At 39.0% G+C, this 22,712-nt stretch overlaps 1 protein-coding gene across 4 annotated transcripts in view; it reads right to left on the reverse strand.

Moving 5' to 3' along the window:
• Positions 1–22,712, reverse strand: part of REPS2 (RALBP1 associated Eps domain containing 2) — a 99,034-nt gene that overhangs the window by 16,976 nt on the left and 59,346 nt on the right. For all 4 annotated transcript variants that reach the window (XM_030462076.1, XM_030462059.1, XM_030462067.1 and 1 more), the window contains 3 exons: positions 21,194–21,236; positions 18,448–18,584; positions 5,492–5,556 (listed from right to left, as the gene is read on the reverse strand). In XM_030462076.1, coding sequence (XP_030317936.1) covers positions 5,492–5,556; positions 18,448–18,584; positions 21,194–21,236 — 245 coding nt within the window. The remainder of the gene's footprint in view (positions 1–5,491; positions 5,557–18,447; positions 18,585–21,193; positions 21,237–22,712) is intronic.

A 22,712-nucleotide genomic window follows, 5' to 3' on the forward strand; every position in this document is an offset into this window, starting at 1 on the left:
ACTGTGGGGATGATCAAAAAAGCCCACCCTCTTTCTGTACTGTAGTTGTAAATGCAAGGTAAAGAAGTATTTATTTGGATAAATAGAAAATGGTGGTCTGGTAGAATACTATCATGTATATAAATATTATGTTGGCAAAATCAGATTTAAAAAAAAAATTATTTCTGTAACAAAAAATAAATCCAGGTGTTCTGCCAGCATTTGAAATTCCTCACATAATTTTACAGAGAAAGGCTGCACCTCATCTGGATGAACGTTTTTTCAGAACAGCTCTGTAACAGAGATAAAACGAACCCTACCTAATCCTCCATGCATCTCTGCTTGACCCAAAGCTGCTGTCTGTGGGGGATGCTCAGACAAGATCTCAGCAGAGAACCTGTGGGTGGCCATCCTGCTCTGGAGGCTGACAGCTCTCAGCAGCATGGAGGGGAGTCCATCCCCACCCTCCTGGCTGCAGATGAGGATGGGCACAGATAATTGACTCTTACAGCCCCAGCCTGAGCACACCCCCAGCTCCTGGCCCTCTGGGGATTCAGCAGAACAGGGAGGCACGTTAGCAGAGACAAGTTGTTGAATTGGGTCCCAGTTTTCACTTACAATTCTGGATGATGAATGGCCAAAAAGCTTCAAGGGATTGTGAAGTATCAAGTAACATTTGGAGTGCAGAACATTTGATATGTTAAAAAGAGCAGTAACTTCTCATTCCAACAACAAAAGGTGTCTGTGACTGGGTATGGTGACCCATGCATCCTCACTCACATTTTGTTTCCAGGATTTCACCAAATCAACAACATCTAAGGTAACAATGGACACTAAACTGATAGCCTAACACTCATAGCTCACACAACTAACTCTTACAACAGTGGGATCTTAACCTTTAGGAATGCAGCATATTCAGGACACATCAATTCGATAACAATAACAGCTGCCTACCTGCTCCACTTCACTCAAGCACTTTGCCTTAGTCCATAATTTTTTCAGCACCTGCCATAACTGCCAGCCTGGAATAAGTGGGAAAATCAGGTCCCAGCATCTCCAGAAATACAAATCCTGCACAAAGCAGTGTGAATTTACAAAACCAACAGGTTTAAAATTTAGACTCTGGGAAAAGACTACGAATATCGTTTTTTTCAGCCAAGATGTACAATGCTTTCTTCCAGTCCCACTGCTTTCAAATCCCCACAATACAGAATAGGCAGGATTGAAGATATGCCTCTATTACTGGACAGAAAGGTACTGAAATAGAGCAATTTAAACAAAGGAATGTTGATCTAATTGGGCAATGTTACAGATAGCAAGCTGATGTTGGATAAAATCCTGAAGTTATATTTGCTCTTCAGTATTCATCAGTAATTCCTATTAGTATAAATGTGCTACTGAATCTGTGTAGTAGTGCAGCTGTGGTAAATTACTTCTTTAGACTTAAATGACATCAGTAATAAAATATTATTTTGTTTTCCATTAAGAAAAACAACAGAGGCTTATACAAGATATGCATGACCACCCAAAGATATTCTCTATCTGAAATCTCTGTCAGTACAAATAAGCTACATTTGCTATTGTGTTCCTAACGTGATTCTTGACACCTCCAAATTTTCTGTGTACAGTTCTGGATCTGCATAAAAGTTTTGGGGCCACCTTTATGCCACTTCTCCTTGATGACTTAAATTTACCATCAACTTAGGAACATTAGATCTGGAAAAACTACCTGAGCTACTGAATCGAGTCCTCTGCAAGCCCAGAAGAAAACACAACTGGTATGTCAACCTACAGGTTATCTGTTCTATGCATCATCACTCAAGGTGGAGGGATAACAATAGGAATGACACAAAAACCCTAAAAACTAAAAAAAAAAATTTTTTTTTTAAAGAGTGGAAAAGCCATAACTATAGCACATCTTGAGATGTGAACAAGAGAGGTAAGGCACTGACAATGTCCTAAGTCTATACAATAGACTGCAGCATATTAAGTATTTATGGTCCAAAGAAATACAGAAACTGATACAAATAAAATTATCCTGAAATCCAAGTAGCTGTTTCACACTTCCTAAGTATGAGAAGTGCTACTAGGCATTACAGAAGGTGTCAGTGAAGTAATAAACAGTCATAAACAAAAAAGTAAAACAGTTCAAAATCACATATTATACAAAACAAAATTCTAGGCATATGCCCGTTTCTATACATAATCTTTCCAAGTGCCCTTTATAGAATTTAGGCAAAACTTGAACTACTTTCTTTTTTCAATAGGAACATGAGGTGAGAATTCTAATAAAGCATTTCATACTGCATTTCACAATATTTTACTGGAAACATCAATTCAAAATGGCTCTCAGCCCAGAGAGATACAAGTTGGCATTTGGGTTAAAATATCCTAAATTGGAGATAATGGTGCATTCACATTCTGTAAATTTTATTTTGTCCATCTTTATTTATTAGATTTATTGACAGTCACCACAGGGACCTCAGATGAAAGTACCACTGCATCAGATAAATGTCTCATGAAAGCTCTGAAGAAAACTTGGGTTCTGTTTGTGGACTGATACTCGCTTTTTACAAGGAGTCATATGGAAAAGACAAGAGGTAACAGGTGCAAGCTACTCCTGAGGAGATCCTGGCTGGACATTGGAAGAAAATTTTTTACTTTGAAAATAATCAGAGACTGGAATAATCTCCCCAGGGAAGTGGTGTATTCACTGGACATTTTTAAGACTCAGCCTGACCAGGTGCTAAACCCTGTCATCTGAACCATGTTCCTACCTAGAAAGGGTGGAGCAGATTATCCTTGAGGTGCCTTCCAACATGGCATTCCATGATTCTATGATGTCAACAGGAAGCTGACTTTGGTAATGGAGAAAAATCCCAAGATGGAGCTACCATAACCTTTTACAGGCCATCAATAAAGAAAGAAATGCTGAGTTCATCCACCAACCCTAAAACCCATCGTGGAGGCAGGAAGAGATGTAGGACACTTGTAAAGGTGTCTACAATAATGTTTTCCTTAAGGTTGAAACAAATTCTACTAAAAACAACAGCAACCCAGGACCAAAGTCAAGAGGCCATGTCTATACTGCTATTGACAAAACTCACAGGAGGACTTTCTACTCCACTGAAATATAACACTTACCCCTTGGCACCTCTCTTCTGTGCACTTTGGCCTTTACATCTCACAAGACCTTTACTCTCACTCTGAAGAGCCAACTGGTCCAGGCTGCTTCTCCAGCCATCCATAGAAAATTGCAGTCCTCAGAGAAATTATTTCCCTCTCCTCCTCCATCAACTCATTTCCAAAGCTGAGCCAAAATAATCACACCATGAGCATACTTATATGGTGCACAGCCACCTGAAATATGCGAGGTTCACTTCTTTTCCAAGCTACATTTGTCATTCACAGTGCTTAACTGCAGGCATATAGCAGAATGTTCCGGCAATAATAAAAGGGTTTTCAATAACATTGTTGAAAAATAAATTAAAATAGAAATTTAAGAAGAGTTTGGTAAATCTTGAAAGGGGAGAAAGTTGAATGTGTCATTTCAGCATCGTGGCTTTTCTTCAGTTCTTGATCCTGCCTCAGTTTTGAAAGCAGATCCCTTCCTCCAACTTCTTCATGCTCTTTAAATCAAGGGCCCCACTGGACTAATGTAATCCATATGCTTACTGTTGCTTACATGCTCTTCGTAAAGGTCAGCTCAGCTGAATTATAACCCCATCACACAGACTTCCCTACTGTCTGTTACCTTTATCACAGACAGGCATGCTTGGAGATAAAAATAAACAGCAGGTGACAAGCGTGAAGTTTATTGTGTTTTCAGGAAGTGGTTTTATGTATATTTTTAACAGATACCAGAACAAGAATATTTGATAAAATACCTTTTAAAATACTCAGAAATTAGAGTAAATAGAAGTGATGCATGTAAGGAAAGGATCAGCTATATATTCATGTTTTAACAGACACAGAGGCCACTTGCCACTGCTTTGTTTTTTTCTTTCAGAAAACAGACTTTTGTATTGGAGATGACTGGATCTAGAATTTCACAGGAGAATCTGCTTCTGTTTAGCATTTTAGAAAGATCCTAGATTTTCCATGGCCAAGAATAGGATGAGCAGCTGGCTTAGTATTTACGATGTGGTAAGAACGTTGCTGGACATTCACAAACAAACATATCTCCTCACTGCCCTGCTATGGAAATGCAAATCTATCGCAGGAGAAGAAAATGAACAATTAGAACAACCTTGCTTGAAAAAAATGGGGTTGGTTTTCTTATATTTACTGCTTTTTCCAATGGCAGCAGAAGGGCTTTTTGTGCATGAAGCCAGTTGCTGTGGCAAGTCCAAGCAGTAGCAGGAGGGCCAGCACAGATGCTGCAGGCTCAAGGCAGAGCCATTCCATGGGATCAGAGGAAGCCAGAGGGAAACACTGCTCTCCGAGAAGCAGTAGACCAAGCAGGAAAGTGATGGGTGCACTAAGGAGCATTATGGTCTTAGAGGCATGGCTAATGCCCTAGTGACTGGGGGAAGTATGACAGCTCCAACCAGAACATGTTACAGACCTCAAGGTGAAAACTGCACTCAGGTGCTTAAAAATGGTTGAGGAGAAGAGAACAATGAGCTACTGGTGAAGCTGGGGGTGGCAACAAGCTTTGTAACACTCCTTTTCATAAGCAGTGTGCAGCAGGAGGTGCTCAACAGTACCCAGTCAACATCTACTATCAAGAGTAGATCCAAAAGTCAAGTGAGGACTGTTTATGGCCCAAGGAAGGTGTCTTACCAAGTTTTTATATGCAGTGGGTTGTTAGCTCCCTTATGGGCTTGTTTTCTATTACACACTTCACCTGAAGGAGCAATACCTGAAGCATGCTGCCACCAAAGACTCAACAGAACCAACAACATAAAAAGAACAGGATGCTGATCCTCCATCATGTACTAAAATACGAGGTATTTGGATGCAGAAGACACATGAGTTAGTAAATTTGCATAGTCCTGTGGCTGTGTGATGCAAACAAACAAAAACTCATCCAAAAAGCAAAACAAAAGTACAGCACTAATGGGCTGAAACTTGATAACATAACTGACATCCCATTTAGTGTTGTTTTTTTTTAACCCATGGGTGAAATACACTTTTACATGCCACAGCTCCCTTAACAGATGCCCTGTGAGCATTTGAAGCTTGAGAAGCAAATAGCTAGTTATCAAGTCCATACCTTTCAGGCATGAAACCCTTATTAGTCAACCAGACTTACTAGCCTTTAATTTCCAGTATTTTCTAGTGGGTGCATGTCAGCTGCACTACAAAGAGATTTAATTAGTCTGTAATTTTGACATTGCAACACACTGGCTAGACAGACCAAGGAAGGAGGACATGTATGGAACTGCAGATTTGCACTGATTTGGAAGCAAAAATAATTGCCCCGTGCAAGCCAACTTGTGCTAACCACTACAACAGTAGCATAAATAAGTAAATAATACACAGCAAAGTGCTAAACGTTTGTCCATACCTGAGATACTGAAGGTCGAGGAGGCAGTGCGGGCGGTGGTGGAGGCAGCCAGCCAGACCTCACAGCTGAACAGTGAGAGAAGAAATTAAAAAAATAAAACAAAAAACAAACAAACAAACAAAAACAAACAAAAACAAACAAAAACACAAAAAAACCACACACAAAAAAAAAAAAAAAAAAAAAAAAAAAAAAAAAAAAGAGAAAAAACCACATTAATTTAATTCCAAATAAAACCAAAATTAATTTCCGTGATAATTTATAATGAAGAGCTCGTATTCAACATTTTAATAACAGGAACCAAACTTGATCTTTATTAAGCAAACCTGTTTGAAACAACTCCATGAGGAGTGACCGAGTAGTGATTTAATTGCTGTAAGAACCCACAATGTTATGATAAAAAGCAAGAGATGGAAGCCAGTCAGCCACAAAAGATGCAGCTAAGGCAATCCAATTCTAGTTACAGAATCCCAGAAACAGGGTCTGCTTGTCCTTGGGACTTTCCTCTTTGTCATTAATATTATTGCCATTTTAAAAAGTGATGCTTTACCATTCAACGTAGACATTAGCATTCAGTCCAGATAAACACACTACTTGATGGAGTGAAGCTTTAAAAAGAAAACATCTGCCATGGAATTAATAGGACAAAAGCCTAAATGAACCAAAAAGAAATCCCTTTCTTTGGCTTTGTATTTGTGTGTTATCACTCACTGGAGGTATTTTGGAGGGAGGAGGAAAGCCCTAATGGTGAGTTTAAGCCCCTTCAACACAACTCAATGTCAGCTTTTAGTTTGAGTCAGCACAAAGGGAGGGTAGCAATCATATAGGTCCAGCCACTCTATTTCTCAGTTTCTACAAAATATCTAAAACCCAGCATGGGACAAAACTGCAGACATCTGCAGAGAGGCGGGCTAGACTAGCAGAGACACCAGCCAAGACGAGAGGGAGTCCTTGGGTGGTTTACCCTCCCCAAGCTCCTTTCCCACTGAATGCTCAGCACTTGCACAGATATCAGATAGCCCATCTTGCACTAGTAATTTGTGCAGTAAAAAAACCCCAAACCAATATTAAACTTAGAAATGCCTTTTACCACAACAGTGCTAAGCAAGCAATTACATTTATACACTTTTTATTTCCCATGCATATTTTTGAAAGCCACAAAGACCATTGTTAACAGCTTAGCCATTAACATGTTTTTATGCACCAGGTCTTAAAAAGTCTACAGGGTTGAGAATATGAAGACAAAAGATATGGACCATTAAGGACAACAGTGACATAAGAGTAAATGTGTGGATGACAACATTAAGAATAATCATAATGACTATGTACAGCAACAAAGAGACTTAAAAAACACTGGGGCTTTTTACACCTTTTGTATCACCCTCTCTTTAGTCAAAATGTAGCCTAATATCACATAGTGCCAAGGAAAGAGGCAAAAGAACTAAAATCCAATTTAGGGTAACTAAGGGAGACACTTGAAAGTAAGGGAGACATTTGAAAAATTATCTTCATTAGAACTCTTTTTCTCCTGTGTTTAATTAGTTTGGTTTAGAGGGCCACCATAATAAGAGAACAATGTTGCCACTATATTCTCCATCTCTTCTGTGCCACTAGTCTCTAAGGAAGGAATAGTCCAGCAAGAAACACTTCTTTCCTTTAGTCTGAACTTCAGGTTATTACACATTTATCTGAGCAATGGCAATGGTTTTGGCAAGTAGAGCTAATAACAATAATTGCCAACACCGTCTGACTCAAACACCAGTGCTCTGTAGGTCTTAGTGGACAAGTGGACACATGCTCAATATGGTACCTTGATCTTCAGGAAACCTTGTTGGAGCTGTGCTGTGGCACTCCAAGAAAAACACCTGCATGCCCATCACTTTCCCACCACCACCAGTGACTATCACTACGAGGGTGTCACTTTGCTCTCCAAACAGCTCTAATGTCACGGGAGAGCTTCCTAAGGAGCCCCTGGCAGCCCAAACACATGGAGGGCACAAGCATGGGAGCTCCCCCAGCCCTTCAAAATGTGCAGATTCCCTTCAAGGGGTTCATCATTTTTCTGTGTGCTGTCTTATGCTTCCAGAGGCCCTCAAAAGCTTTAATGCAAGAGCTGCATCCACTGAGAACTGGCCTCATCTTCCACTCTGAAGGATACAACACTTTATGTCCTTGCTCACTGGTTCTTCCAACACTGTGATATATCTAGAATAGGAGCAGTGTAGTCTTTATGTAGAAAGATGCTGAGAGAAGATGGAAGATGAAAGAAGAAAAGACTTTATGTAGAAAGATGCTGGAAAAGCATCTCCTGAAGTGGCTGCACACACTGTGAAACCCTTTAAGTCTCCTGAGATTTGGCCCTTAAAATTCCAAAGGGAAAGGTAAATTTTCTGCAAGATGGTCATATTACAAAAAAACAAACAAAAAACAACAAACCCAAAACACCCAAACAAAACCAAACCAACCAAACAAAATAACCTAAAGCCCACTCTTTCAGATTTCAAAATATAACATGTATGAATTTTGCATTAAAGAAGTTAGATGCTTACACCATGTGCATTTGACCCAGTTTCCTCTTTTTAATCCTTAAAATTCTAACTTAAGCTACTCATGAAATATTCATAAAATTCCTGCTGTTGCAGAACATCTTCGGCCTGTTAGAAGGAAATTATGCTTATGTGAGCACAATTGCTAGCCAAAAGTTAGTTGAATTTTGAGGACTCATTATAACTTACAAAAAAACCCAAAACAACCCTCACTTTCTTTCCCCCGCAGGGCACTGAAAAAAAAATTTAATGATAGATGCTTTATGCTTCAGTCTTCTGTAGTGTCACTACCCTAAAAGAGGGCAATATTAGGATATATTCATAGATTTTTATGTGTATCAGCAGGTGAATTGCACTATTAGATTATTTCAGAATGCATACCTGCCTGCCTGCCTTCCTGGATAGTCTGGTTTTTGATGTTAAGAGACAGCATTACTACATTAGCTCTGAAAGCAAACCCAAACACAGGATGACATCTTTTTCCAAAATGAAAGCAAGTACCTTGGGACCCAGCAGCAAACAGACAAATGTCATCCTTCCAGGTGCACACCCCGGAGCTGGGATAAGCTGCATGCCATAGCTCTTGGAAAAGAAGCCTTCACACCCTGAGCAAAAGCAGAGGGAGCTGGAAGGAGCAGGATGAGCATCACACACATCACCTGTTACTGAGCAGCTTGGTGTCATTCACACCAGGGTGAGCAATGTACAGCAAATCTCAGAGAAAGCACTGTGGAAAGGCCATTAGGGTACTAAAATAAAGTGGACTTAAGCATATCCAGCATCCATATCACATGTAATCCTGTAAACTACAGCATTTTCATGCACTAGTTATTCTCACAAAGATAGTGGTAAGGCTTTCAATTCAAAAATCACAGGTCTTTACTTAGTGTGTTTACACTTTAAGGCGGATTATCTACATGGAAAGTTTCCAGGACCATTTTTCTTCCCTATTTTGGCAATTACAAAGGTCTTATATCACTAACAGGGCACCACACTAGATAAAAAAACAGGTTTTCCAATCTGAAGCTAGATTAATATTTTAAAACAAATACCAGGCTGTAATGCTACACTGAGAACAGGTCATGCCGTCCTATCTGGACATACTGCTTTTCTTCTTGCTTCCCTAGCAGACAACACCAAATGCCATATATTACTCATAACAGAGAAAAATATCAATAAGGGTGACCAACCAAGTAGCACTTTTACCTGCCTTATTTGATCTAGGAAGAAGAGGCCAAGGAAAAACTAAAAAAAAATCATAGTCCAGTCAAACCTACGGGAAGTAGGTCTTTAACTCACCAGGCAGACCAGCAGAAGAGGATGCCAAACTCAAGAGTGGAACAGATTTAGGTCCTTGAGATCCTTAAAGCAATGTGAAAGAGCAATGCACTGCAGCTCTCTCACCCAGTGACAGTCATTTGTCCTCTTGTTTCTGAGTACTGAAAAGAACTGCCACAATACACTGCACTGCTGGACATACGTTATCTTTTAATTAATAATTGAACAGCAGCACATAAAACTACATTTCCTGAAACATTTCCATGCCAAGTACTTTATTTCTGTTCTTCATAGCTGTCTTCATTCTTAGTTTTATATGTCCATCACTTAGAAACCTGAGAATCATCTCAGACAAGTGAGAGCTGCTGGTCATCATCATCTGAACACTTTCATAAGCAAGCATCCTGAAAGAGGGTGGTTTTCCTAGGTCAAGGGCCATTTTGTACCTTTCTTGCAAAAACGAAACAAGATACTGCCTGCCAAAGTAGGCTCACCTTATCTCACATCAAAAACCTACACACCTTTCATCCCATGACCAAAAGGACACCCAGAGTTTGGTTGCTCCTCTTATTCTGGTCACCATTCCCAAGGAGGCCAGAGCTGTTTCTCAGCTCACACAAAGGCTGCAGCCCTAACCAAATGCAACCTAAATCCAGGCTGACCAGGATCCAGATGGCCTAAACCCAGGTTCTTGGTTCTATTCTGCTTCCCCACCACCAGCTCCCCTTCTGCAACTGGTTAGGGACCATCCCAGGACTTAAAACTGGGGAAAACTCTGATGAGGTTTCCTCGGTAGAGTCTGGCTGATGTGTTTCGTATTTTTCAAGTGGATGCTTCAGCACTGTTGGATGAAGGGAGAGGCTGCTTGCATGGCAGATTTACAGCAGTCTACACAGCTGCAGAGCTTTTAGCTTCCAGACCAGGTTTAACAAAAAGATCAACCAACTCATTTTATAAGGAAACAAAGGATCTGCAACAGATATAAGCCAAAAGAATGAATTATTCTTCAGTTCCCCAAACTACCTAAGGCTTCAGTTCCTTAAGTAGTGGGAAACTGGCATTTTCACCCTTCTGCTTTAATGATACTTTGAGAGTTTTCTGAGATTCTTTTCCTCTTTTGTTGCCAAGGGCGGACTGCAGGATAGTTTTGTGCCAAAGCTGCTTTCTGTTTACCTCCATCTTACAAAACCTCCCTTCTTGTTCATGGAAACTGGTACTTGGATAGCCCATAATAACACTGTCTGCACTCCTTCGTTTATTTACATTCCTGAGAGCAGTGTTAGGTGATTGTGAAACAACTGTTTTTCAAAAGATTTGATTTATTAACTCTCACTAGTATGTCTGCAGAAACTTGCAACAACAACAACAACAACAAAAAAATATATAGCTGGAGCCAGGAATGTGAATTTAATGAAGGATTCTAGTAAGGTAGTTGTGAAATATTTATTCAGGGATCTATTTCAATAATCCTTACTAATGTCTCATCAGAAGGTAATAGCAACGTCAGAAAAGATTTTAGGCTTCTGATGTTAATTTTGTTATCAAATTTGTAAAAGGCCTCTAGAAAGCATTGCCAGCACTCTCTTCCCACAGCTTTGTGAACCTGCTTAACAGCAAAGCCTCCTGTGTCACAGGCACCTGATGTTACCAACACACTCTTGTTACAGGTGTGCTTTGTGTGTTTAACATACAGAGAATATCAGTCATAACCTCAACTACACGGAAAATTATCCAGGTACATTTGAAGCGATTAGGAAGAGACAGAGTAAAGCTTTAATTAATGCTTCTGCATTAGGTGTGACTTTGTTTAAGGACACTGGTGTGCTTAATATTTGATTTGGGCCACTTCCAAATCAAACAAGGAAGAAGCTCAAAAAAGTGCTTTTTATGATGTTTTTTTCTAAACACCCTACCCATGAAATTCAGCATGTTTTTTTGCAAAGCTGTGAAGCAATTACCTTTTTTTGTGAAAAACTATTTTCTGTTTTGAGTCCTATATATCCACAAAATCTGTATTTTTAACTTCCTTTCCCTCATTTTCCCTAAACCACTTAATTTCCTAGTTACTGTTTTCTCTACCCCTTTCTTTTCTCTGTGTTTATATTTAGGGACTGTTTCTCCCTTCTGCCTTCCCCCTGAAATGAAACTATTCAGAATTATAGATCCCTCTCACTTCAGCTTTTGCTTCATTTTCCACCCACAGGGAGGCACAGTCCCTTCACCCACCTCCCACGGACCCATGTTGCCAGAGCTTCTCTCACCTCTGGAGATCCCACTGGGAATGCTGGGGCCTCCTTTACATCTGTGCCAATCTGTTCTATGATGGGCCAATATTTTTCCATGGAACAGAGTAACCCATATGGGATCATGAAAATAGGTCAGTGGGGCTGGCAGGCCTTGCTGAGAACATTTCAGCTTTAGCAATATTCAGTAGAAAAGAGGTTTTAGATTAAGATTTCATTATTAACAAACTGCAACAGAATGAAAACAGACTGCAAACCATTTCTTGATCCCAGAAAAACTAGGATTAAAAAAAATAAACAGGAAAAAATAACTTAAAAGAAGTTTCATTTATACAAATTGGCAAGAAAGAGTTACACTTGAAGGACTGGTAAGGTTTACCCCAGTTTGCACGCAAGTACTCTCTGGACTCAGTCCTTATAGACAGACACAGAAATTTAAAAACACAGAAATAAGTTACCCCATCAGTTGCCTATCATTTGATAACCATTTATCCTTTTATGTCCTATTTTCTCCAGTCTGTTCAACCTTAATTATATCCTTGTCCAGTATGGCCAAGAAGTTACATGGCTGAAAACACATAAATCCTTCATAAAAAATTCTAAAAGGCTGAGATGCGTAAAACTCTTCCATTCAAATCAGAGTGAACACATTCATATTTTATTCAGAATAATCTCACTTCATATAAATTGAAGACGACCAGGAAAAAAAAACAAAACAGTAGCTCCAGTAACAGATCAGAAGCTGAATAAAAAAAAAAAAATTCTGCTTCAAAAAAGAAATATTTGTGCAACATTTATGCTTAGAAAGCATTTTATAGTATTTTCACTACAGTAATAATAGTGCCAGAGAAGACTAGTAACAGCAGCTTAATAATGTGTCATCTATGGTATATGCATAAAATACATTTTTAATTTAAATTGCAATTTTTGTTACAGCCCTTACAACCAAAGTTATTAATTTGACTGCAATCAACTCAATATAGCCAGCAACATTAGAGCTCTTGTATACTGTGCAAATGATGATCAGCAAAATGGCATATTTTGCTGATGGTATTTGCCATTCTAAAATGAAGGTCATTCAGAATTGTCTTTTTTCTAATTTAGTGTTTTGGTCTGATTAACAAACACAACACAGTAGCATATAAAACAGAGTAGTACTACAGAATGAGTAAAATGCAGTCCTATTACCCAAGAATCTTACCCAAGATTTTACTTAATCAAGACCAATACGACAGGAAGGAGAAGAAGGAGTCCTGAAAATTAGTTACTCGATTAACTTCATCAGGATCTAAATCCAGCATAAAAAGAGGACACTAGTACTCTAGGCCTGCCTTGTCACTTGAGCTTTGAACCAAAAACTTAGTTGAGAAATCTGTATTTATGGTGACAAAAGCAACACAATCCCCTGCATAACCCCTTTAAAGTTTGTCTTCAGTAAAAGTCACGTGCATTTGGGTCACTAAGCTAAAAACCTGATGTATCTGAAAACGGCATAAGGGTAAGTATTTGGACCTATTTATATCAAAATATGTATGACAATGGAGAAAGAATAATTTCAACTCTCAAGGTCCTCTTTCCTACACAATTACAGAACTGTTTTATTAAATAAAATTTGGCTGTAGTAGGGCAAACCTGAAAAAAACTAAGATATCTCAACACATACCTACTATTCAGAAATATCTACACTTAGTAAATGAAACCCAGCAAGCCTGCACATTGAAGGAAAGGTTGTGCTATTTGAACGAAGTAATGAAGGTTCGATGAACTAGAGTAGAAGCAAAAAGTTTACCACTTCAAAGGTTTGAAAAAAAGGGTACTGAACACCAGTCTTCCTCTAACACTAACCAAAATGAAAGGGTGCAAGGAGAAGCTTGTACTTACTTTTGCAACAAGAAGTATCACTTTAAACAGTGTAGAAAATATGTATACAAAGGGGCACAGAAGTGATGTAGAGACACATTTATATCAGAGGAATGCTGATGCACACGAATAAACCTGTTTGTTCCCTTGTTCTTTTTCTATGAACACCACACAGAAAGCAGAGGGGACATTTTTGTTTTCTTGTTTTGGCAGTGATCACCGGCCCAGCAGGGGTAAGGAGAGGTTACAGATCTGATTGTAGTTAGGAATACATCACCCATAACAGAAAACACTGTGCTTACAATAAAATGCTAATCAAGCGTGGTACTTAATACCTCACATTCTAAAAGGAAAAAACCCAAAAATAGTAGCCAGCACCCCAAAGGAGTGAATGCAGGTTACATGAGTACTTGCTTACAAGCCCATGTAAGTAATGGTGCCTGCATTCCACACGTTCCTCACTGCAGGGACAGCCACAGCAGGAGGTGAGTTTCAAAAGCAAATGACCCTTCAGTGAAAAATTCATTTGTAAATACTTATATAGCTATTTTGATGAATTACAGAGATATTCGATCTTCCTTTTATATCAACATGGAACTACACTGTTGGTGACAAATACGTTGTTTCATCAAAGCAGAATTCTCTTCTCCGAATAAGTATCCTTTGTTTTACAAAACTGTTAACTAAAAAGAAGTTATGCAATTCAGAAATGAAACTAGATGGAAAAAAAAATGTATTTCAGAGCCATCTGTATCGATCCAGCAAGACCCAGACTGCTGTCACTGTCTACAACTGTCCAGAAGTAAAATATTTAATAGGTATCACAGGCAGGAAATGTAACCAAAAGGCCAGAAGTCAATGGATGTATTTTTAGGGCTTAAGCTGGGACTTGTCCCAGCCCCACAGTTACCCCCAGACCCTAGCTTACAGATGCTATCAAGGGTAAAAGATGGCTGGGGGCCTTGATGAAGGACCACCGGGCTCTGAGCTGCAGCAGTTTTGGCCACCTCAATACCTGCTCCCTAGCCCAGATTGCAGGACAGACAGAAGAGCACAAGGAGCTCCAGAGAGCAACTAATTCTTCAAAACCACCTTTGCAAACAGTGCAGGAAAGTTTTGCAGGCTACAGGCTCCCAGTTCTTACTCTACGAGCTCTTGTTTTGTATCTGACTAGACAGTGGGCTAGAGAAGAAATGAAGATGTATGCTGGGTCTTGTATGTATTTAAAATTACATTTTTGCTTCTACTTAAAACCTGCTCTTAGTCTTTCCAGGAATGCAGAAAAACTCAGCCAAATATTTTAAGATGTACATAGGCCACATGCCAGAGATTATATATTCAACAAAATAAATATATTGAGAATCTAGCAGTGCTTAATTCTTCTCAGATGCTAACAAAAATATTATACAGTGATAAAAAAAATTAGAAGATATGTCTATCTCTTAACAGAAATTCACACATGGGTGTTTCAGAACATGGGGTTCTTCAGCAAGTTTCTATTTTTTTTATTTTTCTAAGTAGACACTAACTAAAGTGTCCCAGAACAACAACACAGCTATTGAGTATGAATGAAGGCATCTTCTCAAGTGCAGTTATGTCTCAGTTCAACTATTTTAAAGCGCAGTTTCTCTGGCTATTATTACATTGCTGGGCATCCCAGCCATCAGATAAATGTTCTCTGTGTATACTTCCCCAGGAGAGAGGCATGGTGGAAGAGATGCCACCTATACTTCCAGGTAGATGGTGGCAAACATGACATAGCAGCAGTAATGAAAAACAAGTAAAAGACTCCCCAAAAATCCAGCACTCGCAACAAGGATCTGTCACAGACTCTGACTGAATTCACCAGAAGAGATTTTTCTTTTTCTGTCCTTTAAAAACAAAAAAAAAATATGCTCCAAGCCACTGGTGGCTTTACAATTAAAGAGATACCTATAGATCAATGTGACCAAAAAGCAACTGAAAATAAAACTCAATACTACTGAGCACTCCTTTTCAGGTGTGGGAGCAAACTCACAAAACAAGGATTATTTGTGAACAAGAATTAGTAAGACAAAATGGACAGGGCTCTGAGCAACCTGGTCTAGTGGGAGGTGTCTCTGCCCACTGCAGTGGGGTTGGAACCAGATATCTTAAAGGTCCCTTCCAACCCTGAAAATTCTATGATTAAAAACTGATGTATCAAAATGGGATTATTCTAATCATGTTGGATACGCTCTGAAAGACACTAAAATGGTTGATTTTACAGCCTGTTTTTCTGTACTGACACTAGGCAACAAAGTGGTGCTAGAAGGGATGGTCATTCCAACTAATTTTTGTGGTTCAACTGTGACAATGAAACTATTTTTAAAAAACTGAGAAATAATGAAGGCAGGGAGAAAACATCAAGTAAAAATTCAGTCGAGAGTAAATTAGGACAGAAAGTAATCAACTGACTGGGGTAGTTGTGTAGAAACACATCAGACTCAATATTCATGCCAGACCATTATCCCAATAGCCAAAAACCTACACAGTACAAGACCACCATGTCATCTACATTTCAAATCTGTAACTGTATTATCTGATGGCAAACAGAAACTATTCTACCTTCATTTTTTATACTGTCATCAGAAATAAGAATACAGCTTGTTATTATACAACTGCATGTAATTTATTTCACACAAACAAGCACTCTCTTTTTTGAGAGGTTCTTTGGTTTAAGGAGACAGTGCTCAATCCCTCTGTCTTCCTGCAAACTGTCTTTTTACAAAGTACACCAAATAAAGAGTTTGGCTACGAAATAATGACCACTCCCTAAAGAAGGATAATCTCCAGATGAAAAAGCCTTCCAAAAATTATGAGACTGGAATTTCTACTGAAAACCAACATCAGCAGGGAAAAAGATGGAAAAAGGTGAGGTGATCAAAACAGAGGTAGAAAAAAAAGAAAGATGTGTAAAAGCACATTATCAATAGGCTGTTGCAGAATAACAATTATTTGGGGCTTAATGACAGGGAAAAGTAGGCATATGTTTCCTAATAGAATAAAGAACTGAAAATATGACTACCAATGCAGACATTTTATTTCATAGCAGAGTAAGGTAAATGCACCATGGTACTTGGGCATACTGGCATGGACTGACTGAATCCCCTTCTTCTGATGATGCTGATTTATTTGAAAATAAATTTATTAATAAATTAATAAATATTATTATAAATTTATAAATTTGATATTTGAAATAAATTTATTTGAAAATAAAACCCCTTCTTTGGGGTGGGCTAAAAGTTATTAAATAAGTCCTTTCTTTAATTTTTCAAGGCTACAAATGCCACCTTATTGCTTCCCAACATTTTTGGCACAAAATGTAATAGTTCCATTAGAGGAAGATGACCACCCCAAATATTCAGTACTGATCAGGACACATTCAAAAGCATAAAAAATGCCAGGCCAACACCTTGACAGGTATAGGAGGAAGCTGGACCTCTGGGAGATTTTCCACATTTCTGAAATTTGGTGTCACCCCATACTTCAGGTTTTGTCATCCTAGAGCAAATTTTTATTCCAGCTATAAACAGTCATAAATTTGAACCAAATACAATTAAGTTTTATAGGGCGACCAGAGCACTTTCTCTGTTTGCAAGTAATCAACTGCCTACTGTTACGTAATTACCCCATTTCCTGTGAAGAAATCCTGTAAAAAGTATTGATAGGATGAGTAATCCTTTCCTGCACTCACTGTCAGTTGGTCAAGTTGCTCAGAAGAAATAATTATGTTACTTCAGAAGTAATGGTGACTTTCAAAGGAATCCATATCAAAAGCAAGATGTTACTCTTCATTCACAGAATGACTTCTTGAGAATTTACATTCTCCTTTCATTTGCATTCCAAGAGAAACTTAAATCCAAGTTTATTTCCTTCCAGTTATACTTTTTTTATCTGGACTCTGAGAGGATATGCTGCCTTAGAAAATGTGTACTTGGCTCTGCTTGGGGTTTTATTTCAATATATAATTAAATCAAAATTGGATCCCTGAACAGGAACCACAGAAAAAGTCCACGAATTGCTCCTCTGTGTAAGGCAGGGGGAAAAAAAAATAAATTTATTCTTAGTGAGTTTCAGGGTTCAGCACACATAGCGAGACTCTTGAATTCTGTCTGCTGTTTGCACAAAAAAAAAAAGCCCCATATAGCAAGAAGTGAAACTTGTTTCTACTCCAACAACCACAAAAGAGAGACCAGTTAAAACATTCCTTGACACAGCCAAGCCTTGGCTTTCTTCTGAAGCATAAACATGACCATGTTTAACCTAGTCCTTGAACCAGATGATTGGTGTGCACCACACAAAGCTCCAGTCTGGTTCAAGGACACCTCTAAAGCACAGTGATGCTGGGCGACTGCTACTCTGAACTAACAGCTCCTCTTTCCACCACTCACTGTGCAAGGCAAAAAGGATTGCTCAAACAGCAATGGGCTGCAAAGGATTTTTCTTTTAGTTCACTCCAGTTACTATTCTACACTTTCTTTCTCTCCCCTAAACACGCACCCATGTCAAAAGAAATTACCCTTTCTTTTTTACTCAAAGAATGGTTTCTGATTGGCCCCATCCATATGGAAGACTTCTACATCAAAAACGTTTGCACATGAGAAATTTTGTTTTCTCCCAGTTTAAATACTAAGGGTTTTCTTTCTGCTTCTGAGCTACAAAAAATTAGTAGTAATAAAAATCAAATATATTCTAGTTACTGATTAGAAGTGTCTAAACAGCCAGACTAGTTATAAACAGTCAGTGATGACAGACTACCATATGTGAAGCTTCCCATTAATGTGCCAAAACACGTTATAATCACCTTAATTATAGCAAATGATTTTCCCCCTCAGTGGAGAAGTAATGCCAGGAAGTGTAACTACTTCTGCTCTGTAGTGTATTGCTGTCTATAGCAAAGGCACACATAGCTTATGCACATGACCACCAAGCATTCATGCAAATGGATCAAATTGTTAAATATGCAGCTAACCTAAGTGGTCTCAAAAGAAGGAAAGAATGCAAACTTTACCTTGTGTGTTTTGTTGAAATATTTTGTTTAGATCCAAAGAGGAGGCTCTGGAATGTGATTTCTGTGGCCTTGGAGGTGGAGTAGGGGGCTCTTCTCCCTTTTTCATGGCATCTTCTATTGACGTGCTAGAATATGACCTAAGGAAGAATGGGGGAGGGAGAGAGTAAAGCAAAAAATATTTTACTTCAAAAATTCATTTTAAACAACTATACAGAAAAGCATCTAAAAATACAGTGACCAGAACTCCAGTTCACGGTGGAAATTCCTTGTCCTACTGACTAACAGTTCCCTTTTATAACAACACAGATTTATCTGGCAACAGAGGGACCTATGTGCCTGGGAAAAGGAATGGGTCATGCTTATAGAGCTGATACTTTAATAGAAAAGGCTTTAAAAGAGCTTCAGGTTGTTCTCATGTGACTTTAAATGCTGATACAATAATTGTAGCAGCTATTTTGAATAAAATCAGTAAAATTCCACCCTCCCTCCTCTATAGTTTTTATTGCCTTTCCTAACTGAGAGGGTAGTGTTTATACAGGTACAGTTTCAACCTACCTCTTGCAAGTACCTCTTTTGTCTCTCATATTATCCCAACTATCATAATAAATTTTTCATTGCAAACAGCCATTTGATTCCACAAAGCCAGAAAAAACAAATGGCTCCAGAGTGACCAAAACTGGTTAAATACATGTCCCATTACAGCTTCCTACGCTCTTCCACATCCCATTAATCCCAATGCAGTGCATTTGCTAAGAATTTTGATTTTGCTGAGTAGCGTCCAATATTTTTAAGCTGTTTTAGTTACTATTTTTTCTGCAAGACCAAGAGCTTTGTTCAAAATGAGCACTGACAATGCGAGATGTTACACTTAACTGTAACGCATTATGCATGACAGGCAAGACCAAAAACACATTCAAGTAGAACAGAAATAACTCCCACTAATGGGAAAGGGATCAGCTTTTTGCCAAGCACGCTGTTGTCAGGAAACAGCCCTTTAGCAGGACAGACATTTGGCAATGCTGAGCCTATGCTTCTTTCTGATACAAACTTTAATAAACACAGGAGTGAAAGATTGCTTAAAAAATGACACGTGACACAAAAACCTCTGCTGATGCTGAGCTTTTTTATCTTGGTAGAGTTCTGACTGCAATAGCCCTATCATGTAAAACCCAACCTGAGCCCCCTGAAACAACTGGGAAAGCTTCGAACGAGGATCTTAAAGGTTTTATACTTTCCCTATCCATACTCTGCAGTGTATATTTCACTTACATTACAATTGTACAACCTAGCACTTTAAAATCTTTCATTTGTTTGAAAGATCAAGGTAACACCTATCAGGCAAAAACATGCCAGCCTCAGCAGTGCCAACACAGAGCCCTGCGACAGCGAATCATCACTCCCAGCAGGCAGACCTGGCACTTAAAACTCAGCAGCCAAGAATCTGCACAACTGAGACAAGAATTCAGGCTCCAGAGCTGAGAGCTGCAACAGACTCAAACTGCAGCCTCTGCTGGTCTGGCACATCTGAAGACAGAGAGCCTCAAGGTTACAGGGCTCTCCAGGCAGGGCAAGCACATCAGAAAGTCAGGGTTCAAGGATGTGTTTCCTGAGTTCAGGAATCTTGAGTTTCAACTTCTGCATTGAAGCAGTGACATACAGTCATATGTGAGACAGTCATATGTGACACAGCAGTCACATTCAAGTGACTTCTTTCGAACTTGTGGGAGCGTTTGCTATTTTATGAATTTTGGCATTAAATAATTTTAAAATACATTTTGCATATTTGAAATTCATGATTCAGTAACATAGCAGGAAATTTTAAAACAGTAAGACAACTAAAAAGCTTTGGCTAGAAGCAGTAAGATAGCCTGCAAGGCAGTTCAGTTCCTGGCTGTAGATCCTAAGAACAGGGGAGGATGTAGGTCCTAAGAAGAGACTATTTCAGTCCTCATTCATCATACATATAGCTGATCCTCTCTTATTAGCAGGCTTTGACAAACTTCTAAGAAGGGATCTGCTCCTGATTTTACTCTCATTACCTACGTAAAAGAAATTAAGCCCTCCAACTAGTACACACAAAAAAGGTTTGAAGGTGGATGCACAATGTCTATACAACAGAATGGTGAAAAAACAAAGCCAACACACCATCCATTTACAGAACAGTATTTTCTAGGACAGGTTTCCCTTTCCTTTCAAATATTCAAATCCAGTGTCATTTCTTGCATACAACAGCATAAGTCCATAAGCTTTTCCACCACACCCAAACCAGCCATAGCAGAACACACGCAACAAAAGGATTCACTCACCCACATCCACGAGCTGAGCTACTCTTGCTCTTTCTGTGAGAGTGTACAGTTTCTCCCTCCATTGGCAACCACCATGCAAGTTTCAACAACACAAAACTGTTGGGAACATTCCCCACGATGGGGTGGTCCCTGCTGTCCCACCACGACACCCCTGGGGCAGGGATGGAGGCAGTCACCACTCCCATGAGCAGCAGGGCTGGGCAGAAAGGCAAAAGTCCCAGCACCTCATGACCAGAGATCACAGGGCTCTAGGCAGTACTTATGTAGGGTCTACAGCTTACAGACCTATCCTAGTAAGTATCTTTTATCTGAGCTGGACTTCCAGCACAATGCCAAGTAAAAATAAAAAACAAAGAATTAAATATTGAACATCAGTTCTTACACCTTGTGTCTAACACCAGAGAAAGGTATGGATTCTGAAACAGAAATGAAAGCAGTACCTGGAACGTGGTCTGGCTTTAAGTGCATGAGATTCCTGAGCAGCTGAAACAGAAAAGAAAAAAAAAACTGCTAAAACTTCATGTTTTAAATAAATGCCCTCATCTGCATCAGTGTTCATTAAAAATGTGAGTGTTCCAAATGTGGATGTGAGAGTGTGCTCATCTCACATGAGCAGCGGGGACTTATTTTCACTTCTACTTCCCCTTTGTTTCTGTAGTGTGAAAATGTCCCAAGAATTTAAAAGCCCACACATAGTCACAAATTCACCCATTACTTAGGTAACCAAAACACAGGAAAAGTAATAATGATGGGTCTGATGGCTCTAATCTGTACTCCTGAATGTAACTGTGATAAAGCAACATCAGGAATAGCATAGACTTAGCACAGAAAACACCTTACTTGTAGTCCAGGCATTTGGATAAATTGCAAATATCCTGCCACATGCAGGTTTAATGTGATAGGAAAACAGCATTGCTGACTTACCTTCTCTGGTTAATTCCTCACAGCTGTTCCTTGGTTTATGCAGTCTTTTTGTGACTTTTCTGTTACTCTCTTAGTAACATCAGATAACTTTTGAGAAAACATCTGTGTGACTGCTTTCAAATTCAACCCACTGAAATATCCTCAAGGTATTACAGCAGCATCAATTGTCCCAATGCACACACAAAGTGAATCCTTGTATTTTCCCATTATTCTGCTTCAGAGAAGCAAGTATGTTATGGGGGAAAAAATAAATCAAAGGGTTTCTAGTTCCTTCAGATATATGCCTACTTCCAAGTCAGATACTTATCACGAGCTACTACACAGCACTACCTGAGAATACAAGAGATGCTCCAAAACACAGAGCTACCTGTGGTAGCAGCTGGCAAATACTGACTTTTAATGGCTTGCACTGTACTACTGCTCACATTTCTCCCCATGGGAGGCTTTAGGCTCACAGAAGACAAGCAGTGACACATGGCACATGTACAGCCACACACTATTTCTTCATAAAAGAAAGTGCTTTTAGAGTCACACAGTGCTAGCTGTGACTTTGGATGGAATGAATCCAAAAGCAGATGGCAGTGACACAAATGACCACTTATAAACCAAGTTCTAGTAGATTATTGTCACCAACAAACTGGCTCACAGTCACGCAAATTTCTGTGCAACAAACTCTCCCTAGAAACTAAAGGGGAGAGAGGGAATTATTATTAAATAGGCAGTGGTGATAATCCTCCTCTCTCGCTGTATCAAACTCCCAGAGAAGACAACTTCAGACACTGCTTCCCTACAGCGATGTGACCCAATTTTCCTAGTGCTGAAATTGCTGATTATTAAATTACATGCACAATTAATAAATAGATGCCTTTTAGAAATAGGATGTATAAATCCTTTTCAAGCTAAGCCATGTTTAAGAACCTTCAAATTTTCCTTTTTATGGAGACCATAATTCTGTTCATATTTCTTTTAGAAAGTCTTTTGTCTAAAAACCTGCAGGTAAAACTGACATTCAGACTCTATAAGGACATCTTGTTG

The sequence above is a fragment of the Calypte anna genome, chromosome 1, assembly GCF_003957555.1.
Source record: "Calypte anna isolate BGI_N300 chromosome 1, bCalAnn1_v1.p, whole genome shotgun sequence".
Taxonomy (NCBI): Eukaryota; Metazoa; Chordata; class Aves; order Apodiformes; family Trochilidae; genus Calypte; species Calypte anna.